The sequence below is a fragment of the Scyliorhinus torazame genome, chromosome 2 (assembly GCF_047496885.1).
Source record: "Scyliorhinus torazame isolate Kashiwa2021f chromosome 2, sScyTor2.1, whole genome shotgun sequence".
NCBI lineage: Eukaryota > Metazoa > Chordata > Chondrichthyes > Carcharhiniformes > Scyliorhinidae > Scyliorhinus > Scyliorhinus torazame.
In genome coordinates, this window is record NC_092708.1 from 265,214,811 (window position 1) to 265,239,093 (window position 24,283).

The following is a 24,283-nucleotide window of genomic DNA, read 5'->3' on the forward strand; positions in this document are numbered from 1 at the left end:
ATCGCGGGCCTGGACGCCGTGGAGGCCCCCCCCCCCCCAACCAGGACGGCCATCACAGCAGCGGGTCCAAGCTCCCGTCGGATGGTACCATGTTGGAACCACGCCGGTGGGAATTCGGCTGGTAGTCCACGGAGAATTGCCGTGGGGGCCTCTTTTAGCGGCTCCCGACCAGCACCGTGTCGACCGCGCAGGCGCGTTTGCCGCCGATTCTCTGGTCGCCGTAGAATCGCGTGGCAGGAATTTCCCACGTCACCGCCGATTCTCCGACCCGACTTGGGCTCGTAGTAACCCGGCCCTTATGTCTTCACAACATACTTTCCTACCTATCCAACTATCATCTGCAAGTTTAGGTACCATGCCTTCGCTGCCCTCATCTAAGTCTTTGATATAAATTGTAAAAAGTTGAAGCCCCAGCACAGACTCCTGCAGCACTCCATTCATCACATCCTGCCAATCAGACAACGGCCAAATTATGTATATTGTGTTTTCTGCCAGCCAGCCAATCTTCTGTCCATGCTTATATGTTGCCCCCTACACCATGAACTTTTATTTTCCTCAATAACCCTTGATGTGGCACCTTATCAAATGCCTTCTTGAAATCCAAATACAGTGCCGACAGGCTCTCCTATTTCCTCAGCACATGTTACTCCTTCAAAGACCTCTAATAAATTGACTAAACATGATGCCCTTTCACAAAACCATGTGGGCTCTTACCTTGAGTTATTCCCCAGTTTTAATCACTTTAATGATCGATTTCTCCACAAGAGATGTCAAACTAACTGACCTATAAAATCATAGAATATACAGTGCAGAAGGAGGGCATTCAGCCCATCGAGTTTGCCCTGGTCTTGGAAAAGCACCCTACTTAAGCCCACACCTGCACCCTGTCCCTGTAACCCTACCTAACCTGCACTTCTTTGGACTGTGGGAGGAAACCGGAGCACCTGGAGGAAAACTACGCAGACATGGAGAAAATGCAAACTCCTCACAGTCACCTGAGGCCGGAATTGAATCCGGGTCCCTGGAGCTGTGAGCCAACAATGCTAACCACTGAGCCACCCCACCTCCCTTCTTGAATAGATGGAACCTTTCTGGACTCGAGGTAATTTTGGAAAATTAACACCAACGCATCTGCTACCTTAGCCACTTCTTTCAAGGCCCTAGGATGACATACATCTGGACCTAGATACTTGTCAGACTGCAACTCCCTGAGTTTGCTCTCCCTCCACCATTTACTGCTATTACTGTAATGTATTTTGTACCCTCTATAATGAAGACTGAAGAAAATATTTGTTCATTTCATCCATCAGTGTTCTGAGCGATTATTAACTCCCCATTCTCGCTTATCAGAGGACTACGCTCGCTTTAATTTCTCTTCCATTTTTGGAAACCTGTAGAAACCTTCTATCTGCTTTTACATTTCCAGCTAGCTTCTCCTCATACTCTAATTTCTTTTTCCAGATTAGCCTTTTAATCATTCTCTGGCATTTTTTATATTCTGATCAATCACCTGACTCATTTTTGTGCAGTTGTATGCTTTTCCTTAAGTTTGATGCTTTCCTTAATGTCTTTGGTTAACCACAGATGGTGGTCCTCCCTTTTAATATTTTTTTTAATAGTCGGAATATACTTACTGAGTATTTTGAAATATCCCCATACTTGCCTGCCACTGTTTCTCTATTGATCTATACCCTGGCCGAGTACTCGGATAACTCTGCTTTTGTTCCCACATAGTTGCCTTTACTTAAGTAAAAAATATTCCCTTAGACTCTTCTCCCTTTCAAACTGGATGTAAAATTCAATCATATTACGGTGGCCTCTACCTAGGGGTACCCACTTAGGTCATAAACTAATCCGGTCACATTGCACAATACAGTTTTTTGGTTTGTACCAGAACATACTACTCTTAAGAAACTATTTCAAAGATATTGTGAACTTCTCATACAGGCTACGATTGGCAATCTGAATTTTTTTCAGTTTATTTATAGGTAAAGTAACCCATGATTATTGTCAACCCATTATCAAAGCACCCAATGTTTCTTATTGCATCCTTGAGTAGACTGGGACTGTACTTGTTGGAATTTAGAAGGATGAGGGGGGATCTTATAGAAACATATAAGATTATGAAGGGAATAGATAGGATAGATGCGGGCAGGTTGTTTCCACTGGCGGGTGAAAGCAGAACTAGGGGGCATAGCCTCAAAATAAGGGGAAGTAGATTTAGGACTGAGTTTAGGAGGAACTTCTTCACTCAAAGGGTTGTGAATCTATGGAATTCCTTGCCCAGTGAAGCAGTAGAGGCTCCTTCATTAAATGTTTTTAAGATAAAGATAGATAGCTTTTTGAAGAATAAAGGGATTGAGGGTTATGGTGTTCGGGCCGGAAAGTGGAGCTGAGTCCACAAAAGATCAGCCATGATCTCATTGAATGGTGGAGCAGGCTCGAGGGGCCAGATGGCCTACTCCTGCTCCTAGTTCTTATGTTCTTATGTTCTTTATCCTACATTGTGGAATTGTCCGGGGGCCTGTAGATGACTCTCACTAGTAACTTCTTTCCCCTACTCTTCCTCATCTCCACCCAAACCAATTCTACGAACGCAGTCTAGCAGCCCCATTGTGCTTGAGCGAGAGCTCCCATGGGCTTCCCGGCAGCCTTTATACCTCGCAGGATATACCTAAGTCCCGCGAGGTGTCAAAATCAGAATCCTTCCCAAAAGGGGTGTGACCAAACAGCATGTGTCTGTGGGCAGGTTTACCTGCGGCCTCTCGGGACCCACCAGCCTCTCCAGGGAAGCTGCAGCTGGCTGCCTTTCAGTACTGGTTCACACAAGCTCCAGGCCATCAGAGGCCCCTGGGTGGCCAGGGATAGTGCAGTGTGGCTCCTAGCCCCCTCCTTGCAATGCAGGCACCTTGGCACTGCCCAGCTGGCACCTTGACACTGCCACACTGGCACTGCCAAGCTGGCAGGAGTGTTATGACCTGGAACTCTCTGCCTGAAAGAGTGATGGGAAAAGTGAATTGGATAATTGCTTTATAGGGGAAAATTACAGGACTATGGAAGAAAAGCAGGTTGGACTAATTGATAGCTCTTTTTAAAGAATGCGAACAGGTCACCCTCTGTGTATCATTTTTGCTCCTGAACTGCCTCACTGTAATGTTAAGATTCTGCCCCTTATTCTGGATTCCCCAACAAGAAGAAATAGATTTTCTCTCTCCACCCTGTCTATTCCTTTTTAGCATCTTTAATTCGATCAGACCTTAATCTTCTTTACTGAGGGTAATGCATGCCTACTTTTTTCTTGCAATTGTGTCCCCATAATGTAATCCTTTTAGTCGGGTATATTTCTGGTGAATCTGTGCTTCATTCCCTCTGAGACCAATATTTTTTTCTCACGCTTTAGTGCTCAGAATGGAATGCATTGGGGCCTATTGCGAGAACTTTGGAGCGGGAAACTCACCTGTAGTTATTCAACTCTAGTGTTCTTCACTCCCCAGCTGACACTTAGAGTTCTAGTTTAAGTTCAAATCTTATTCAAGCTATATAGCAGGGAAGCTAAGCTACCACTAGATGGATTGCCGGCTCCTCAAGCACAGAAAATACAGGTCAATTATACTTTTCTCTGTTATTTTAAGTAATCCAAGTCCATTCACAACTAGCAATGAGGATTACGACTTCCGGTTGCCGCTATGCGGATCTAAGCCGCACGATTCGGCAGCTCCCGCGATTACGGACTTTCGAGCTCGCTAGAGGAGCCCCAATGGAATTTTTTTTTACAGACAACCCGTGGGGAAGAGGAGAGAGAGGTCCCCAACCGACTTTTATGGACCGGACCCAAAGTGCAACAGCCAGAAAAGCGGCATTGGAGCAGCGGGAGAAGCGAGGGAAAAAAAACAAAATGGCGGCGTCTGGGGACAAAGAGGAGATGCAGGAATTCATCAAGCGCTGCTTCGAGGAGCTGCGTAAGGAGATGCTGGCGCCTATGCTGGCGGTAATCGAAGGACTAGGGATAACCCAGAAGGCCCACGAGGTGAAGATCCAGGAGGTCCAGAAAAGAGTGAGGGAGAATGAGGACAAGCTCTTGGGCCTGGCGGTGAGAGTGGAACGGCACAAGGCGCTACACAAGAAGTGGGCGGGAAGACTCGAAGACCTGGGGAACAGGTCGAGGAGAAATAATCTGAGGATCCTGGGTCTCCCAGAAGGAGTGGAGGGGGCCGATGCCGCGGCATACGCGGGCACGATGATCGGGGCGATGATGGGTGCGGAGGCCCCTTCGAGGGTGCTGGAGCTGGACCGGGTGCTGGCGAGGAAGCCCAAGGCCGTCCGAGCCAGGCGCTCGGAGCGAAGATGTCTGGAAGGCGATATGAGGCCGGGCCGATCGAGGTAGGCCCGGCCTGCAGCCTCCGCCGGGAGAGAACAGGGAGTGTGGCCGCTGCACGATTCAGTGTGTTTGGGTTTGTCTCAAATAAACCCGGATGCCCCCCACGTGGAGCGGAGAGGCCAGAGAGAGAGAGAGGCTGCATCAACCTCGGTCAGGCATGACCTGCCTGTCATGGATCTATGTTGTCCCTCCCTGGTGAACTGGACATTTCCCAGGTGCTCACTTTCCCATCCCAGAATCCGACAATTGTGACAGGATCTATTTTCCAATCCAGAGGGAACCACTCCTGAATCTAGGGTGCTCCAAATTGGGCGGCATGGTATCACAATGGTTAGCACTGTTGCTTCGCAGCGCCAGGGTCCCGGGTTCGATTCCCGGCTTGGACCACTGTCTGTGCGGAGTCTGCACGTTCTCCCCGTGTCTGCGTGGGTTTCCTCCGGGTGCTCCGGTTTCCTCCCACAAGTCCGGAAAGACGTGGTGGTAGGTGAATTGGACATTCTGAATTCTCCCTCTGTGTACCCGAACAGGTGCTGGAATGTGGCGACTAGGATCTTTTCACAGTAACTTCATTGCAGTGTTAATGTAAGCTTACTTGTGACAATAATAAAGATTATTTAAAAAATATTTAGTTAGTGCATCTACAATGTGCTCCCTACTTCCTTTAACACCCTCGGAGAAAATCATCAGGTCCTGGGGATTTATGACTCTACTTCCATTGATTTCCCTTATTATTGATGTTTTCCGTGTGTTAATATTATTTAGTCCTTATCCCCAATCCGCTATCAATGTCCTCCCGACGGTATCCTTTTCCAATGTAAATACCAAGGCAAAGTAATTATTCAGCATGCCCCCATAGTCACTCGCTGACAATATCTCCACTTTCAGTCTTTAGAGGGCCAACATTGTTCCTGGCCACCTGCTTTTCCTTTTTATAACCATAAAACTTTTTATTGATTTTGATGGCCCTTGTAAGTTTCCTTTCATAACCCCTTTTAATAGCTCCTATAAACTACTTTGTGGCTCTTTGCTGGTCTTGTGTCTTTCCCATTTGGTAGGATCTGTGCTATTTTTTTGCATTTTGGTAAGCCCTTTTAGTTTTATACTGTCCCTTATCTCTTTATCTATCCCTTAGGGACTTTCTGTATTGCGTTAAATGTTTTCTGAAACATGTTGCTCTTTTCCTCAGTTGTTTCACCCATTAGTAGATTTTCCTAGTTTACTATGGACAGTCTCGGTCTCATCTCATTAAAGTCGGCTCCCGTAAATCTAAAGTTCCAGCAGCTAAGTTGTGCTTCTCACTTTCAAACATTACCTTGAACTCGATCATGTTATGATCACTATTTAATAAATGTTCACATGCAATTAGGTTAATAAATAAATATTGCTCATGAATAAATCCAATATTGCTTGTCCCCTTTTTGTACTCAGAACATATTGCTGGAGGAAATCATCCCTGACACACTTCATAAATTCACTACCTTTCTGACAGGTGTTTAATTGCCCCTCCCAATCTATGTTAAAGTTAAAATCCTCCATTAAAGTCGCTTTGCCTTTGCAAAACAAAAAGGAAGCCCAAGGCAACTGAGCCGCCAAGGGCCATGGTGGTGAGATTTCACAGCTTTACGGACAGAGAGAGGGTCCTGAAATGGGCCAAGGAGGAGCGGAGCAACAAGTGGGACAATGCAGAGATCCGAATATACCCGGACTGGAGCACGGAGGTTGCCAAGCGGAGAGGGTTGCTGCTGCACTGGCCGAAAGGGAATGGGGGACACGGTGGACGGGACGGAGGTCCCCAGGCTGGAGGGCGAGGGAGATGCGGACACGGGACTGGCCCAGAAAAGGAGATGGCTAGTCGGTGGGGGGGGGTGGGGCGGGGTGTGTGTGAGAGAGAGCCCCTCCAATCTGGCTGATAATGTGGAACGTGAGGGGCCTGAATGGGCCAGTGAAGAGGGCTCGAGTGTTTGCGCACTTGAAGGGACTGAAGGCAGACGTGGCTCTGCTCCAAGAGACACACCTGAAGGTGGCGGACCAGGTCAGGTTAAGAAGGGGATGGGTAGGACAGGACTGGACGCGAAAAATAGGGGGGTGGCAATTTTGGTGGGAAAGCATGTGTCATTTGAGACCAAGACTATCGTAGTGGATAATGGAGGGAGATATGTGATGGTGAGTGGTAGGCTGCAAGGGACGTGGGTGGTGTTGGTAAATGTATACGCCCCGAACTGGGATGATGCTGGATTCATGAAGCGCATGTTGGGGCGCATTCCGGACCTGGAGGTAGAAGGCCTGATAGTGGGAGGGGACTTCAATACAGTGCTGGACCCAGCACTGGACCGCTCCAGATCAAGGACGGGAAAGAGGCCGGCGGCGGCCAAGGTGCTTGGGGGGGTTTATGGATCAGATGGGGGGAGTGGACCCATGGAGGTTTGCAAGACCGCAGGCCAGGGAATTTTCTTTCTTCTCCCACGTGCACAAAGCCTACTCCCGGATAGATTTCTTTGTTCTGTGCAGGGCGCTCATCCCGAGGGAGGGAACGGAGTATTCGGCCATAGCCGTTTCGGACCACGCCCCGCACTGGGTGGAAATGGGGCTGGGAGAGGAGAGGGACCAACGCCCGCTGTGGCGGCTGGATGTGGGACTGCTGGCAGATGAGGTGGTGTGTGGGAAGGTGAGGGGGTGTATCGAAAGGTACTTGGAGGCCAACGACAACGGGGAGGTGCGAGTGGGGGTGGTATGGGAAATGTTGAAGGCGGTGATCAGGGGAGAGCTAATCTCCATCAGGGCTCATAGGGAGAGGACAGAGAGCATGGAAAGGGAGAGGTTAGTGGGGAAGATTTTGAGAGTGGACAGGAGATACGCAGAGGCCCCGGAGGAAAGATTACTTGGGGAAAGACGACGGCTCCAGACCTGTTGACCACGGGGAAGGCGGAGGCACAGTGGAGGAAGGCGCAGGGGGCGACCTACGAGTACGGGGAAAAGGCTAGTCGGATGCTGGCACACCAGCTCCGTAAGAGGACGGCAGCGAGGGAAATAGGGGGAATCAAAGAGAGTGTAACAAAAATAAACAAGGTATTCAAGGCCTTCTATGAAGAGCTGTACAGATCCCAGCCCCCGGGGGGGGGGGGGGGATGAGACGATTCCTAGACCAACTGAGGTTCCCGAGGGTGGAGGAGCAAGAGGTGGCTGGTTTGGGGGCACCAATCGGGTTGGAGGAGCTGAGCAAGGGTTTGGGGAGTATGCAGGCGGGGAAGGCCCCGGGGCCGGACGGGTTCCCGGTGGAGTTCTACAGAAAGTACGTAGATCTGTTGGCCCCGCTACTAGTGAGGACCTTTAACGAGGCAAGAGAGGAGGGGACCCTGCCCCCGACAATGTCGGAGGCGACAATTTCCTTGATCTTAAAGCGAGACAAGGACCCACTGCAATGTGGATCGTACAGGCCGCTCTCGCTCCTCAATGTGGACGCTAAGTTATTGGCAAAAGTGATGGCCACGAGGATTGTGTCCCGGGGGTGATTCATGAGGACCAGACGGGATTCGTAAAGGGCAGGCAATTAACCACTAATGTGCGGCGGCTCTTAAACGTGATAATGATGCCATCGGAGGAGGGAGAGGCGGAGATAGTGGCAGCTATGGACGCGGAGAAGGCCTTTGACCGAGTAGAGTGGGAGTACCCCTGGGAGGTGTTGCGTAGGTTTGGGTTCGGGGGAGGGTTTATCAGCTGGGTTAAGCTCTTTGACAGAGCCCCAGTGGCGAGTGTAGTGACGAACCGGCGGAGGTCGGAGTACTTTTGGCTGTACCGAGGAACGAGGCAGGGGTGCCCCCTGTCCCCCCTGTTTTTTGCATTGGCGATCGAACCCTTGGCCACATCACTGAGGGAGTCGAATAAATGGAGGGGGGTGGTCCGAGGGGGAGAAGAGCATCGGGTGTCGCTATACGCGGATGACCTGTTGCTGTACGTGGCGGATCCAATGGAGGGGATGGTGGAGGTCATGCAGACTCTTAGGGAGTTTGGGGAGTTCTCGGGCTATAAGCTCAATGGAGGGAAGAGTGAGCTCTTTGTACTACAGGCAGGGGACCAAGAAAGGGGGATAGGGGATCTACCGCTGAGGAGGGCGGAGGGGAGCTTTCAGTACCTGGGGATCCAGATAGCCAGGAGCTGGGAGGCCCTACATAAACTGAATCTGACGATTCAAAAGATGGGACATGTTACCGCTCTCGCTAGCGAGTAGAGTGCAGTCGGTCAAAATGGTGGTCCTTCCGAGGTTTTTGTTTGTGTTTCAGTGCCTTCCCATCGTGATCACCAAGGGCTTTTTCAAGAGAGTATGTAGGAGTATTATCGGGTTTGTGTGGGCTAATGAGACCCGGAGGGTAAGGAGAGGGTTCCTGGAATGCAGCAGGGACCGAGGAGGGTTGGCGCTGCCCAGGGCATCAGCCCACAAACCTTCCTCGATCTCCTCCCCCAGCTCCTCCTCCCATTTACCCTTCAACTTCAACACTACCAAAATTGTGTTGGTAAAAAACTTTAATAAAAATATTTTTTTTAAAAAAGCAATGAGGATTACATAATGCAAGGGTGGCACGGTGGTGCAGTGCTTAGCACTGCTGTCTTACAGCGCCAAGGACCCAGGTTCAATCCCGGCCACGAGTCACTGTCTGTGTGGAGTTAGCACGTTTTCCCCATGTCTGCATGGGTGTCGTCCCCACAACCCAAAAAGATGTGCAGGGTAGGTGAATTGATCACGCTAAATTGTCCCATAATTGGTAAAAAAAAGAATTGGATACTCTAAATTATTGTTAAAAATGATTGCATAATGAATTATATATGAGTGTAATTACCAATCAAAATCAAAGCACATACACAGTATTACAAGATCAGCAAGCACGCAGGTGTCTGTACTTGTCTATTAACTGCTCGACAAACATTAAATTAGAAATCTGCATTATCGTGATGTCCCTTACTCCCACCCATCCATTGTCCTGTGTTTGTAAGGTTCACAGCTGCATGATCAATTGAATTTTTGATGTGCAAGCTGTGTGATTATTTTCTTGCTGTAATTTTAAGAGGTCCTTGAGTCTTGTCTGTTGTTGCTAGCTTATTCTGCGTGTGGGAATTCAAACTTCACAATTATGGTAAGCGGCAGCCCATGTGAGCGCTTAAGCTATATTTTAAGGCCTGTATAGGTATTATACATAAACTGGTGTGATGTGTATGATTTGATTTATTAGCTTTTTCAGGGCTGAACAAGAGCCATCTTAACATAACTCCCACCCCTTTGTATTTTAAGCTCTTGAGATAAAGGTCAACATTCCATTTCTTTGTTTTTAATTGCCTGTCCACTAACTTATTTAAATGGGGAGATTGCAGAGAAGGTCTCGAGATCTGGGTGTCCTGGTACATGAAACACAAAAAGCTTGTATCCAGGTACAGCAAGTCATTAGGAAGGCAAATGGAATGTTGTCATTTATTGTAAAGGGAATGGAATATCAAAGTAGGGATGTTTTGCTACAGTTGTGTAAGATGTTTGTGAGACCACATCCGGAGTACAGTGCACTATTTTGGTCTCCTTATTTAGAAAAGGGATATAAATGCGTTAGTAGCAAATCAGAGGATGTTCACTCGACTGTAGGGATCAAGGGGGTTATCTTATGAGGAAAGGTTGGACAGGCTGGGCCTCTACCCACTGGAGTTTAGAAGAATAAGAGGTCATCTTATTGAGACATATAAGATCCTGAGTTGACTTGATGGGATGGATGCTGAAAGGATGTTTCCCCTTGTGGAAAAAAACTAGAACTAGAGACACAGCGGTCTCATTTAAGACAGATGAGAATTTTTTTTCTATGGGGCGGTGAGTCTTTGGAACTCTCTTCCCCAGAGAATGTTGAAGGCAGAGTCATTGAATAGTTTATTAATGCAGAATTAGATTTTTGGAGTGGCATAGAGGCATAGTGGTTAGCACTGTTGCCTCACGGTGCTGAGGACCCGGGTTCGATCCCGGCCCTGAGTCATTAACCGTGTGGAGTTAGCACATTCTTCCTGTGTCTGTGTGGGTCTCACCCCCACAACACACACATGTGCAGGGTAGGTGAATTGGCCATGCTAAATTGCCCTTAATTGGGAAAAAAAATTATTTAAAAAAAAAAAAAAGTAGATAGGTTCTTGACTAACGAGGCAATCAAAGGTTATTGGCGGTTGGCAGAAATGTGGACTTTAGGCCACAATCAGATGAGTCCTGATTCAGTTGAATGACGGAACAGGCTCAAGGGGGCAATTGGCCTACTCTTCGTAATTTGTATGTTTCGAGACTTGTGTATTTGGCCGCTAAATTTAATTGTGTTGTTGAGTCCAAAGTCTTGATCATTAAATGTAAATTGTGAACAACTTGTGGGACACCGCTTGCTGCCTTCTATTCTGACTAGCTATGCTTTATTCTCTACTTTCTGCCTTGTTATGAGCTATCTATTCGTTTTGTCACCTGTTCCTCAAAAGGTCTACTAATTATTAGTCTATTATATGGTGCTTTATTAAAGGCTTTCTGGACATTGTGTCTATTACATTATCCTTTTTTATTCTCTCCATTACCTCTTTAACAAAAATCAGTGAAGTTTGTTAGGTGGATGTACCTTTAAGAAATGGGTGTTTATCAAATAGCTGCAGTGATGTGAGTGTGTGGGTGGAGCTGGGCTGTCTGTCTGGCTTTTACTTTCGTTTTGAGCTGGCAGCTGCAGTGTGTTGAGTTTTGTTTTCAGAGTTGGAGATCTGCAGTCACAGCAAGAAGTTGTTATGATCTCTCTCTGCAATCTAAAGAATGTCTCCAAATTACTTGATGATTTCAAATTAATACCTGTTTCTGTAGAGAATTTAAACCTGCTGTCTTTATTTAAAAAGGGTTTAACTTATGGATGTTGTTTTGAAAGATATTAAGGGTTATGTATAGAGTACTGTATCTGTTGGGGGGGTTATCAGGGTTGGTAGTTGATAAACACTGTTTATAAAATGTTAACTGGATTCATAGAATAAACATTGTTTTTGTTTAAAAATACTTTTTAGTTGACTTCTGATGATGGCTATGAGGGAGTAAGTCGCACGTTTGGTGGCTGGACTTTTGGACTTTTTTTCCCAACGTTTTCGTGGTTTTGAGTGCTGGCTTTGAAGGCGCAGACAATCAGGCTCTGGTCCCACACAGTGGTGCATGGAACGGAGAACCCCAAGGGACTGAAAAGGAAGAAATAAAAAGATAAGCAAGGGCTGGGTGGAGGTGGCCGCTAAAGACAACATGGCTGATGTTCGGACCCCTGCTGCGACGGCCCAGCCATCGGCGGAGGAGCTGATGCAGGTCATCCAGGAGAGCTTTGCCAGACAGAAATGGGACTGTCTTGACCCGATTTAAGGAGTCGATCGATCGGCTGGAGCGCAGGCTGGATGCCCAGGATCGAACGATTCCGAAGCTGGATAAAGCGCTGGCGGACCAGGAGGAGCACCAAACGGTCGAACTAGAGGTGGGGATGCCGAAGGATCATCAAAACAGGCTGCTGGAGAAGGTAGAAGATCTGGAGAACGGAGCTCGCCGGCAGAACTTAAGAATTTTCATTTCATTTTTCATTTCAATTGTCGGTCTCCCTGAGGGGGCTGATGCTGGCGCGTTCGTGGTGAATATGTTCCAGAAGCTTCTGGGGGTGGGGGCTTTTCCTTGACCGTTTGAGGTGGACAGGGCGTACAGGGCGATAGTGAGGAAGCCACCGCCGGGAGACCCCCAAGGGCGATGGTGGTCCGGTTCCACAGATTTTTGGATAAGGAATGTATTCTCCAGTGGGCCAAGCGTACTAGGAGTTGCAAGTGGGACAATAGTATATTGCGTGTCTATCAGGACCCGAGTGTGGAGGTGGCCAGAAGGAGGGCAGGCTTAAGGCAAGTGAAGGAGATCCTGTTTAAGAAGAAGGTGAAATTTGGGCTCCTCTATCCGGCGCGTCTTTGGGTTACGCACGAGGACTAGCACCATTATTTCGAGTCGCCCAAAGATGCGATGGACTTTGCCAAGAAGAAGGGACTGGCGTAGAACTGAGAACTTTTTGGTGTTAAGTTGTAGCTTTTCTGAGCAATGTATATATGTTTTGATTGTTGTTTTTCTTCTTTTTAAGTTTGGGTGAAGATGGGGAAGTAAAGGTTCTTTGATTTCTATGGGTTTTTGGTGTTTTGATGGAGGTGGCTGGTGGGGGCTTTTTATTTTTTATTACTCTGATTTGCACTATTGGGGGGGTTCTTGGTGGGGGGTTTTGTCTGTTTTGGGTTGTCTCCTATGGTAATTGGGAGATTGTTCGGTCTCGGTTTGATGAGGGAAGTGGTTTCGATGGGCGGGGGAGGGGAGTAGGGAACAATAGGTGGGAGACTTCTTGGCGCCGGAGGCGAGGGTCACCAGGCTAGCTGGGTGAGCTAGTCTATGGAAGCATGGGGGGGTAATAGTGTTCAATACAGGGCAGGGGTTAGGTTACAAGGTGGTGTTGCGAGGGGGGGGGGGCGAAGGAGGGAGTTATTCTGCTGACGAGGGAGGGACTTAGGTTTTGGGACAGAGAAGCGGTCGGGAGTGGGGACTGTCAGGAGGCGGGAGGATGGAGGCGCGGCGCATGGGCTGGGGGTGGGCCCAGGAAAGGGGATGGCTGATCGGTGGAGGAGGGGGGGGGTGTGTGGTGCCCTCCAACAAGGCTGATCACCTGGAATGTTAGAGGGTTGAATGGGCCTGTCAAGAGGGCTCTGAAGGCGGACGTGGTAATGTTGCAGGAGACACACCTGAAAGTAGTGGATCAAGTTAGGCTAAGGAAGGGTTAGGTCAGTCAGGTCTTTCATTCGGGGCTGGACACCAAGACTAGAGGGGTGGCGATTTTAATCAATAAGCAGGTGCCATTCCTGGTGGGCAGTATAGTCTCGGATGGGGGGGCGCCATTATGTCATGGTGAGCGGTAAGCTGGAGGGGAGGAAGGTAGTCTTGGCCAATGTGTACGCGCCGAACTGGGATGATGTAGAATTCATAAAGAGGTTACTGGGGAAGATACCGGATCTGGACTCTCTCAAGTTGGTTATGGGGGGGGATTTTAACACTGTCATCGACCCCGGCCTGGACCGGTCGTGTTCGAAAACGGGGAGGGTGCCAGCAATGGCAAAAGAACTGATAGGGTTCATGGAGCAGATTGGGGGGGTCGATCCATGGAGGTTTGGGCAGCTGACTGGGAGGGTGTTTTCTTTTTATTCGCATGTGCATAAGGTTTACTCCCGGATTGATTTTTTCATTTTGAGCAGGGATCTGCTGGCGGGGGTGGTGGACACTGGGTATTCGGCCATCACTATTTCGGATCATGCCCCACATTGGGTGGAACTGCAGTTTAGTGAGGAGAGCTTCCAGCGCCCGCAATGGCGATTGTACGTGGGCTTGTTGGCGGACGAGGTGGTGTGCGAGAGGGTGAGGAATTGCATGCAGAACTACCTGCAGGTTAATGACACTGGGGAAGTCTCAGCAGCGGTGATCTGGGAGGATGCTGAAAGCAGTGGTGAGAGGGGAGCTGATTTTGATCCGAGCTCATAGGGACAGGACGGATAGGGCAGAGATGGACCGATTGGTTAAGGAGATTCTACAGATAGATCGGAGGTATGCGGCGAAACCGGGGGTGGAACTGTTTAGGGAATGTCGGAGGCTGCAGGCTGAGTTCGGGGTGTTGTCCACAGGCAAGGCAGTGGGGCAGCTTAGAAAGGCGAGGGGGATGCCTTATGAACATGGGGAGAAGGCCAGCAGAATGCTGGCACAGCAGCTTAGGAAGAGGGGAGCGGCCAGGGGAATAGAAATGGTGGTTGATGGGGATGGGAATCTGGTAGGGGCTCGGCTGGGCTAAACGGGGCGTTCAGGGACTTCTACAGCAGACTATCGCTCGGAACCCCCCACGGGGCCCTGAGGGGATGAGACGCTTTTTGCTCGGACTGACCTTCCCAAGGGTGGGCAGGGAGCTGGTGGACGGGCTGGGAGCTCCGATCAGGACCGAAGAAATAGCTGAGTGCTTGAAGGCAATGCAGTTGGGTAAAGTCCCAGGGCCGGATGGGTACCCGGTGGAATTCTACATTAAATTCTCGGGGATACTAGGGCTGTTGCTGGTCAAGGTTTTGAATGAGGCGAGGGACAGAGGGGTGCTGCCCCTGACGATGTCACAGGCCACTATTTTGTTAATATTGAAGCGGGACAAGAACTCTGAGCTATGTGGGACTTGTAGGCCGATCTCACTGCTTAATGTGGACGCTAAGCTGCTGGCCAAAGTTTTGGCCTCCAGGATTGAAGATTGTGTGCCGGATGTGATTATGGAGGATCAAACCGGATTTGTCAAGGGTAGGCAGTTGGTGGCCAATATAAGAAGGCTGCTCAACGTGATTATGATGCCCCCAGAGAGTAGAGGTTGAGGTAGTTGTAGCCATGGATGCAGAGAAGGCGTTCGACCGGGTGGAATGGGACTATCTATGGGAGGTGCTGGGCTGATTTGGGTTCGGTAGGGGCTTTATCGACTCGGTTAGGCTGCTGTACCAGGCCCAGGAGACTAGTGTAAGGACGACCTCAGACTATTTTCGGCTGCACCGGGAGACGAGACAGGAATGCCCCCTCTCCCCACTGCTGTTTGCGTTAGCTATAGAGCTGCTGGCAATTACTCTTGAGATCTTCAAGGGGTTGGAAGGGGCTGGTTGCGGGGGGTGGTGGAACATAGGGTCTCGCTGTACGCGGGCGACCTGCTCTTGTATGTAGCGGATCCAGGGGCCGTGATGGGCGAGATCATGGCGATTTTGGGGGAATTTGACCGGTTTTCGGGATACAAACTGAATATGACAAAGAGCGAGATGTTTGTAGTTCAGGCAAGCGGCCAGGAGGGTCGGCTGGGGAAGCTACCGTTTAGGTTAGTGTAGGACAGTTTTAGGTACCTAGGGATACAAGTGGCGCGCGACTGGGTCCAGTTGCACAAGTTGAACTTGTCCCGGTTGGTCGAGCAGATGAGGGGTGAGTTCTGGAGATGGGATGCGCTACCGCTGTTGCTGGCTGGGAGTGTGCAGACGGTTAAGATGATGGTCCTACCGAGATTTTTATTTGTACTCCAATGCCTCCCAATTTTCATCCCGCAGTCCTTTATTAAGAGGATTAACAAAATCATTTTGGGCTTTGTCTGGGTGGGTAAGCCCCCGCGGGTGAAGAAGGCGATGCTCGAGAGGAATCAGGGGGAGAGGGGGGATTGCCCTGCCAAATTTCAGTAATTACTACTGGGCGACCAATATTGCTATGATAAGGAAGTGGGTGGTGGGGATGGGGTCGGTTGGGGAGCGGATGGAGGCAGCTTCATGTAGGGGCACCAGCTTGGGGGCATTGATACCGGCATCTCTGCCGTTCCTGCCGGCGAGATATTCCACCAGCCCTGTGGTGGTGGTGGCCCTGAGGATCTGGGGTCAGTGGAGGAGGTACGTTGGAACAGTGGGTGCATCGGTTTGGTGCCCAATATGTGACAACCACTGGTTTGCTCCGGGGAGCTTGGATGGGGGTTTAGAGTATGGCGAAGGGTGGGAATTGAGAGGATGGGGGGACCTGTTCCTGGAAGGGAGCTTCCCTAGCTTGAGAGTGCTGGAGGAGAAGTTTGGGTTGGCAAGAGGGAACAACTTCAGATAGTTACAGGTGCGGGACTTTCTGCGCAGGCAGGTATCATCCTTCCCATTCCTGCCACTAAGGGGGATCCAGGATAGGGTAGTGTCTAGGGGATGGGTGGGGGAGGGGAGTGTCTCGGTCATCTACAAAGAACTAATGGGGGCGGAGGAGACGCAGACCGAGGAGCTGAAGGGTAAGTGGGAGGAGGAGCTGGGGGGAGAGATGGAGGACGGCTTATGGGCGGACGTGTTGAGCAGAGTCAACGCGACCGCTACATGCGCAAGGCTCAGCTTGATCCAATTCAAGGTGGTTCACCGGGCCCACATGACAGTGGCCCAGATGAGCAGATTCTTTGGGGTGGAAGACAGGTATGTAAAATGTGCGGGTGGACCAGCGAACCATGTCTACATGTTCTGGGCGTGTCCAAAACGTAGGGGTATTGGCAGGGGTTTGCGGATGTCATGTCCAGGGTATTGAGAACAAGTGTGGCAATGAGTCCAGAGGTGGCGATTTTTGGGATGTCAGAAGATCCGGGAGTCCAGGGGGAGAAAGAGGCAGATGTTCTGGCCTTTGCCTCCCTGGTAGCCCGGAGACGGATATTATTAGCTTGGAGGGACTCAAAGCCTCCGAAGTCGGAGGCGTGGTTAACCGACATGGCGAGCTTTCTCGGCCTGGAGAAGATTACGTTCGCCTTGAGAGGGTCAGTGTTAGGGTTCGCCCGGAGGTGGCAACCATTCGTCGACTTCTTTGCGGAGAATTAAACGTTGGGGGAGGGGGGGGGCTAGGGTAGCGTAGAAATAGACAGTTAAATAGGCGGGTCTTGGAGGGACGGGTGTCGGTGTTTGCACTATGTTTATTGTTCTTTGTACACTGTCTTTATACTGTTGATTTTGTTGTTAATGCCAAAAATACCTCATTAAAATTGTTTAAAAAACAATACTTTTAGTTCTCTGTTGCATCACACCTGTAAAGTGGGCCCTTGTGCTCCCCATAACCAAAATCTATTCAAAGTTGTGGCAGGTGAACTCCATGGTATATTTTGGTGTTCTCTAAACCCTGATCCAAAATAAGTTTGTTAAACATCTATTCCAGTGTGGGGAAATTCACTTCTCTCACCAATCCTACTTTATTCACTTTTCCTGCCTCCTTTGCTTAGATACTTTCCACAGGCATTGCTTACCATGCTCACTGTTCCACCATGATGATAGCCAAGCCTGATCCTGTCCTAACTAGGCTTCCTAGTGTGCAACACCGCTCACTGGGTGGTTTTATCCCCTCCCAAATTCTCAAACCAAGGCAACTTCTGGCATTAATTGTAGCACCAGAAATGCTTTTTCTAAGATTAGGAAAATCAGTGTAGCCTGGGAATTGCTTTTGAACCTGCTGTCAGGAGAGTGAGAGTGCTTTGAGTACTTGCAGAGGGAAAACTAGAAGAAAAGAAACACCGAGCAGTCCTTCCCATAGGAACTGGGGAGGATTTGAGCATAATTGCTCAGACAAAGTTATAGCTTCTCAACAGCTGTATCCATTTTATTTGATTGTCTCCAATAGAACATCAGTCGCCTTATATCATCGCAGTGCTGCCAAGATATGTGGAGATACGTACCTTTGAGCCACGCCTGCTGGTACAGAGTGTGGAGCTGCAAAGGCCACGGTTTATCACATCAGGAGGGTAAGTGAACATGCCTTTTTTTTTTAACCATTCCATTGCCTTGCAAAAACACCAAAAAGACCATCGAGTGAATCTTTCCACAACGCTGCTTTGTTCACCTGGGAACTAAAGCATTTTGCAGCTGGAAGATCGAAGTGCCATGTGGCACTGCGATTTGAGTGCCTAGTGACAAAGTACTAAAGCAAGTATTGTACCTATCATTCACTAAGGTGAATCTATGCGGCCAATTTATTCAATGTGTGGTACCTTTACAGCTGCAGTAATTAATATGGCAGAAGAATTGCGTGTGCCTTCCAGGCTCCCCCGCACCCGTGCATGTACCGTTAGTGGAAATATTGATTGTACTCTTGTTACCATTGCATGCAGGCTTGCATGTTTTTGCAGCTGAAATAGTTAAATATTTACAGCAGATGGCACTTTTTAAAAAAATATACGACCTTGATATCTTTCCTAGTGTGGAGCCCAAAATTGTGCACAGCACTCAAACTGAAAACGTATTCAGGTTTTAGATCCTTTGTGATTAGAATCTAGAATTTCATTAACTTTTTACACTTTGATCAACCTAGAATCTGCTTTAACTGTCCTGTGAACTTGTACCAAATCTTTGTGCACTTATAAGCTTATTTCCATTATTGTTTTTTTACCAAAGTATATCACGTGACATTTGTACAGTTCTGTAAATGAGCACGTGTATACACCATCACGTTCTCCCTGGTTTTCTGCTTATAACGCCATTCTGTTTCACCACACAAGATCGTCTCCAAGTGCCCTTTCACTTCAGCACCTTCACTCTGTGGTTATTTTCTGTCATACTTTCCCCTTCGTCATAAGATCTGTGTTGCCTTAACAATAAGCGAAACACTGGTGTGAAAGTCTATGACTTCACTGTGATGAAGAAAGTAGTGTGATGGTAATGAGCAGATATGCATTAGAAGCATGCAAGTAGCAAGCTGCTTCCACTTGATTTGATCTTCTATCTTTCTAAGAAGACTGCTGATTTTCTTACAGAAATATTTTAATTAAAAAAAATATATATATATTTAAAATTTTCAACAACCCCCCCCAACAAAAAGAAAGAAACAAGAACACCCCAATCAGAAATTATACATTAGATTTACCCCATATACAATAACCCAGATATATTTTAATTTAATAACCAAACAAAGTTGCACCTGCTGTCATTTGTGATTAACTCACCTAGCTGGGCAGTTATAAAGAACAATAAGATATAAGTTGATCTTTTTCCTTCTCTTTCTCTCTCACTGGGCACCAACTTCACTTCCCAGGCCTAATATTGTTTACGTAGCCAGCAATCACTTTGTATGGCGACTGGTACCTGTTTCAATTGCAACTCAGATCCGACAGCTTCTTCAAGACAAGCAGTTTGAATTGGCATTACAACTTGCTGTAAGTACTTGTAAGATATATCTTTCGTTATTTCACATGTTTTTATGTTAACTCTAAAAGTTCTAGCTATATGCAAGGTCCATACTCCACTTGCCTCTCTGAGCTGGGAAAGTGAGATGACCTTGACTATGTGATCATTGTATCATTGGGTTAAAAAGTAATTTGTTCCTTATGTTGAAAGATGCAAAATATATGCTAAACTATTCTACACAATTTTAAATTGTGTTTGATTGTCTTTGGCTGTAAATATTTTTATTTTATTTTAAGAAGTGAAATAATGCACATTCCAGGAGGACATAGCCTAGCAGCACATTTTTGAGAAGTTTTTTTTTTTTTAAGTGTTTTTATTCTCCATTTTCACATTTTCCTTCAAAATTTACACCCCACCCACAGATAGTAAACGGTAACAAATACAAAATCAATCCCCTTAACAATAACAACAATCCCATCCTCCCACCACCCCAAACAACAGCCCACCTGTCAATATATGCATCCAATAAAACAAACCCTCCCACAGTGGAAACAAAAAACAAAGGAACCCTTAACAATAAAAACAAAAGAGAAAAAGGAGTCCGGGACCGCCCTTGGTCACCATTAACCGATAGAGTCCACCCCCCACATCCCCTACACTCAACGCCATCCAACCTCTGAAAGAGTACCGTACATGATACCCAAGAGTTGTAAACCCCCCCCCCCCCCCAACTCCTCCCATCCATTGCCTCTTGTAAAACTCCCCCCCCCCCCCCCCCCCCCCCCCCCCCCCCCCCCCCCCAACCTCGGTTCCTTCCCCCCCAACATTCCATCCCGGCTAGACCACTCGGACCCCGTTCTGCCAGGATCCGATGGCAGCAGCCCCCCCCCCCCCCCCCCCCCCCCACCACCTCACTCCCGTTCACTGGCCGGCTTAAACTGGCCAGCGTGGAGGCCCCCGCCCGGGTCCCTTTCACCCTCGCCCGGCCCCAGGAAAGCCCAGAAATCCCCTTTTAGCACGCAAACCCCGCATATCCACCTACACCCCAGAGAGCCCTCATTTCAAGTGAAACTCCCATCACTTCCCTTGTCCAAATGTATACAACATTGGCTCCTTTAGCCCACACCCACACGCAGTGAAACAAAAAAGATGAAAATATAGTCATGAGGTTACATCGGCACATGGCCATTTCCCAATTTCTCAGTTCTGCCACAGTCCTTCTGCCTTCCCAAACTCTTCCGCCGTTCCAAAATAAAAGTCCATGAGCTTGTAAGTCACCCTCAGCTTCGCTGGATATACAATGCCGCACTGTACCTTGCTAATGCACAATGCCCTCTTCACCCGGTTGAAGGCAGCCCGCCTCCTCGCCAGCTCCAACGTAAAGTCCTGGTATACACGTATACCAGCTCCAGCCCACTGCACCACCCGCTTCTGCTTGGCCCAGCATAGGACCTTCTCCTTCACTCTGTACCTACGGAAGCACAGAATCACTCCCCAGAAACCACTCGCCTTTGGTACAGGCCTCCACGACTGATGAGCCCGATCCAATTCATATTGGGAGGGATCCTCCCCCCTCCCCCAATAGTTCCGCCAGCATCGTGGCAAAATACTGAGATGGCCTCGGTCCTTCAAATCCTTCGGGCAGCCCCACAATCCTCAAATTCTGTCGCCTGGATCTGTTTTCCAGGTCTTCCATTTATCCTTGCAGATCCTTGTTAATCTCCATCACCTTCCGCATCTTCTTCCCCATCGAGGTAAGTTGATCACCGTGCTGCAATAATGTCTCCTCCACTTCCTTCAGCGCCTCCACTTGCTCCCGCACCTCTGCCACTGCGCTCGCCACCGCCGTCGTCACTGGGGAAATCGCCTCCTCCACCAGCACACTCAAAACCTCCCTCATCTCCTTCCTCATTGTCTCCATGTATTTTGTAAACTGTCTGTCGAATTCTGCAGCCATCACCTTAGTTATTTCTTCAGCCGTAAGCAATGTGGCCTCCCCTGGTGCTCCAGCCTCCATTTTCCTTGGTGACTCCGCGGTGACCTTTCCACTCCCCGATGGACCTTCAGCTGTTTTTTTTAATGGCCTTTGTTTTGCTCACCCTCAACATTTTCCTTTACTGTGCCTTCGCTGTGCCTTCTCCCTGCTTTTGCCACCTCCGTGGACCATGGGACCGGGCTTACAGCCCCGAAAATGCAGTTCCTGAACGGGAGCCCTCCATTGTGCGGCTGCCTCCCGCCCACCATCACCAGAAGTCCCCCGAGCACGTTTTGTTTTAATTGAGTGAAAGAACTGAAGTCTCAGGATGCAAATAAGATTTTTAGAAAGTGCAATTGGGAAAAACCATCAATCGGCAAATGTGTTGTTGGTTTCATAAACGGGTGTTTAATATTGTTACAATCCCTGTAGAGCCATGTAAAACCCTGTATACATGCAAACTTCCAGTTAATAGAAAGGATACACAATGGCCTGTAACTTCCTTGGAGTGGCAATCGTTTGGGTCTGGTATGAGAAGAGTTGAGGGGCAGGGGGGATCCTGTTTGGGTCCTGTGCAGAGGGATGGGTATTGTTTGGGTCAGGCTTGCCATTCAGGTTTGTGGGGAGGCATGCTTGGGATGATGCGCTAAAATACATTCCCAAGTTTGAAACACAGAAAATCTTAATTGATATATTCATTACTAGAACTAAAAAACTAAAACTAAAGCTAGGTGAAAGTGAGCAAGATGAACTCACGAGACAAGGTCCATGGTGGTTGGATTGGAGACTTTTAACAATCGGACAGTACAATTTTTTGGGGCCATTCTCACCCGATAAGGATTTATTTCCAACATGTTAAGTTGAGGGGTTGCGAGAGGGGGATCCCATGCAGGTGGGTGTTGGAGAATACCAGGTGGGATGTTTAGTTGAGGTGGTTCTGGGGTGTTGGGGAATGTTCCGTGTGAGGCTCCATTTCGGTGCTTAAAATAGTTACTCCAAGTTACTTTTGTTCCTATAAAAACTAAGGGTTAAACTGATAGAACCATCCAAAGTTAGCAATTTAAATCTCTTTGTTTAGATTTAGATTTATTGTCATGTATACCAAGGTGTAGTGAAAAGTATTGATCTGTGTACAGTACGGGCAGATCATTACATACATGCCAAACATAGTAAGAAGTCTTCCAACACCAGGTTAAAGTCCAACAGGTTTGTTTTGAATCACTAGCTTTTGGAGCTGCGCCCCTTCCTCAGGTGATTCATCTGAGAAAGGAGCTGCGCTCCAAAAGCTCGTGATTCGAAACAAGCCTGTTGGACTTTAACCTGGTGTTTGATGACTTCTTACTGTGCCCACCCCAGTCCAACGCTGGCTTCTCCACATCATGTAAAACATAGGACATACAATAAATATACAATGTAAATACATAGACATTGGGTGAAGCATATGGATGCTACAACAGTAGAGAAGATGCGTTGTGAGATCAGTTCAGTCCATACAGGAGTTTCCATTCAGCGGAGAAGAAGCTGTTTTGAATCTGTTAGTGCATGTTCTCAGACTTTTGTATCTTCTGCCCGAGGTAAGAGGTTGGTAGAGAGAATAACCTGGGTGGGAGGGATCTTTGAATATGCTGCCCACTTTCCCAAGGCAGTGGGAGGTGTAGACTGAGTTTGAGGGTGAGAGGCAGATTCGCATGATGGACTGGGCTGTGTTCACGACTCTCTAATTTTTCATGGTCTTGGGCCAAGCAGTTGGCATATGAAGCTGTGATGCAGCCAGATAGGATGCTTTCCATGGTGCATCTGTAAAAATTGGTCGGAGTCAATGTGGACATGCCAAATTTCCTGAGGAAGTATAGGCGCTGTTGTGCTTTCGTGGTTGTAGCGTTGACACGGGTGGGTCAGGACAGATTGTTGGTGATATGTACACCCAGGAATTTGGAACTGTCAACCATCTCCAGCTCGGCACTTTGCTTTCTGAGGTCGGTGACCAGCTCCTTAGTTTTGCTGACATTGAGGGAGATATTGTTGTCATTGCCACAAGGTTCTCTATCTCCTTCCTGTAATCTGACTCATAGTTGGTTGAGATCTGACCCACTACGGTCGTGTCATCAGCAAGCTTGTCGATGGAGTTTGTCATCAGCAAGTTTGTAGTGGGAGTTTGAGGTGTGTGTGCGCGCGCGGGGGGTGGGGGGGGTGGGTGCGTGTGTGCGGGGGGGTGGGTGCGTGTGTGTGTGTGGGGGGGGGTGGGATATAGTAGTACGCAGCATTGCAGGATATTGAGGGCTATCGTGGAGGAGGTGTCGACCCAAGTGACCTCTCCCACACCCAGGAAAATCTTTGCAAATGACAGTGCCATTTCCTAAGTCACTCCCTATTTAACTTGTAACACCTGAACGAAAAGAAAGAACCAGCTCCACACACATTCACTCCTTTAAGTTCAATAACCCACACCAAGCAAGGAATTATTCTTTTACATCCTGGTAAAGAGCCACCCAATTTTATTATAATCCCGGACCAGACCCCAACAGTTTCCAGGATACCCCAATATTTAATTTAATTTCTAAGACTGTGAGGAAAGGATACTTTGCTCCAGGAGTGATTTCAAGCACAAATTGGGATGTGGTATATTAAAACAAATTTTATTACTAACACAGTATTACTAACTTTTAACATCAGGAAGACAGTAGCTTTCAATTTACAAGTTAAACAATGCTTAATAATACAAGGAAAGAATTCTAGCTGCTGTCTTTATCTCCACTCAAAAAAAACCATCACTGGTCCAAATCCAGTTTTAAATGTTGTTTGCAGACTCTGGAATACTTGCTATGAAGAGATGTCTTGGATAAGAGAGAGATCGTCCAGGAATCCGCTTGCAGATTCTTGCCAATCTCAAACTACTGTTTAAACTGCCAGCGTTTTCAGAAACCTCTGTTCTGTTCGCAGGCAACACAATTTTGAACTAACTACTAAGAGAGCAGCTGCTACACAAACAGATCAAAACTGAACTCAAACCCCAGAAATTGCTTCAGTCCCTGACTCCTCCTATTAACTACATCTCACTAAAACTAAACAAATGGGCGTGGCGATAAAGCTACTGCGTTGTACTTGGCATAGAACCAGGCATAGCGGGTGATTCCCGAGAGAGCCCCAAATCTGGCTCCCCGTCAGGCACTGGGCCGAATGAGAGTCACCTAACTAGTTCGCCCAGCGTAATCTGGATCACGTCCTCGCTGGCT

General features: G+C 48.1%; 1 protein-coding gene across 2 annotated transcripts in view; it reads left to right on the forward strand.

The window, feature by feature from the left end:
* Positions 1–24,283, forward strand: part of vps39 (VPS39 subunit of HOPS complex) — a 233,704-nt gene that overhangs the window by 78,936 nt on the left and 130,485 nt on the right. For both annotated transcript variants that reach the window (XM_072486723.1, XM_072486733.1), the window contains exons 9-10: positions 17,577–17,697; positions 18,984–19,104. In XM_072486723.1, coding sequence (XP_072342824.1) covers positions 17,577–17,697; positions 18,984–19,104 — 242 coding nt within the window. The remainder of the gene's footprint in view (positions 1–17,576; positions 17,698–18,983; positions 19,105–24,283) is intronic.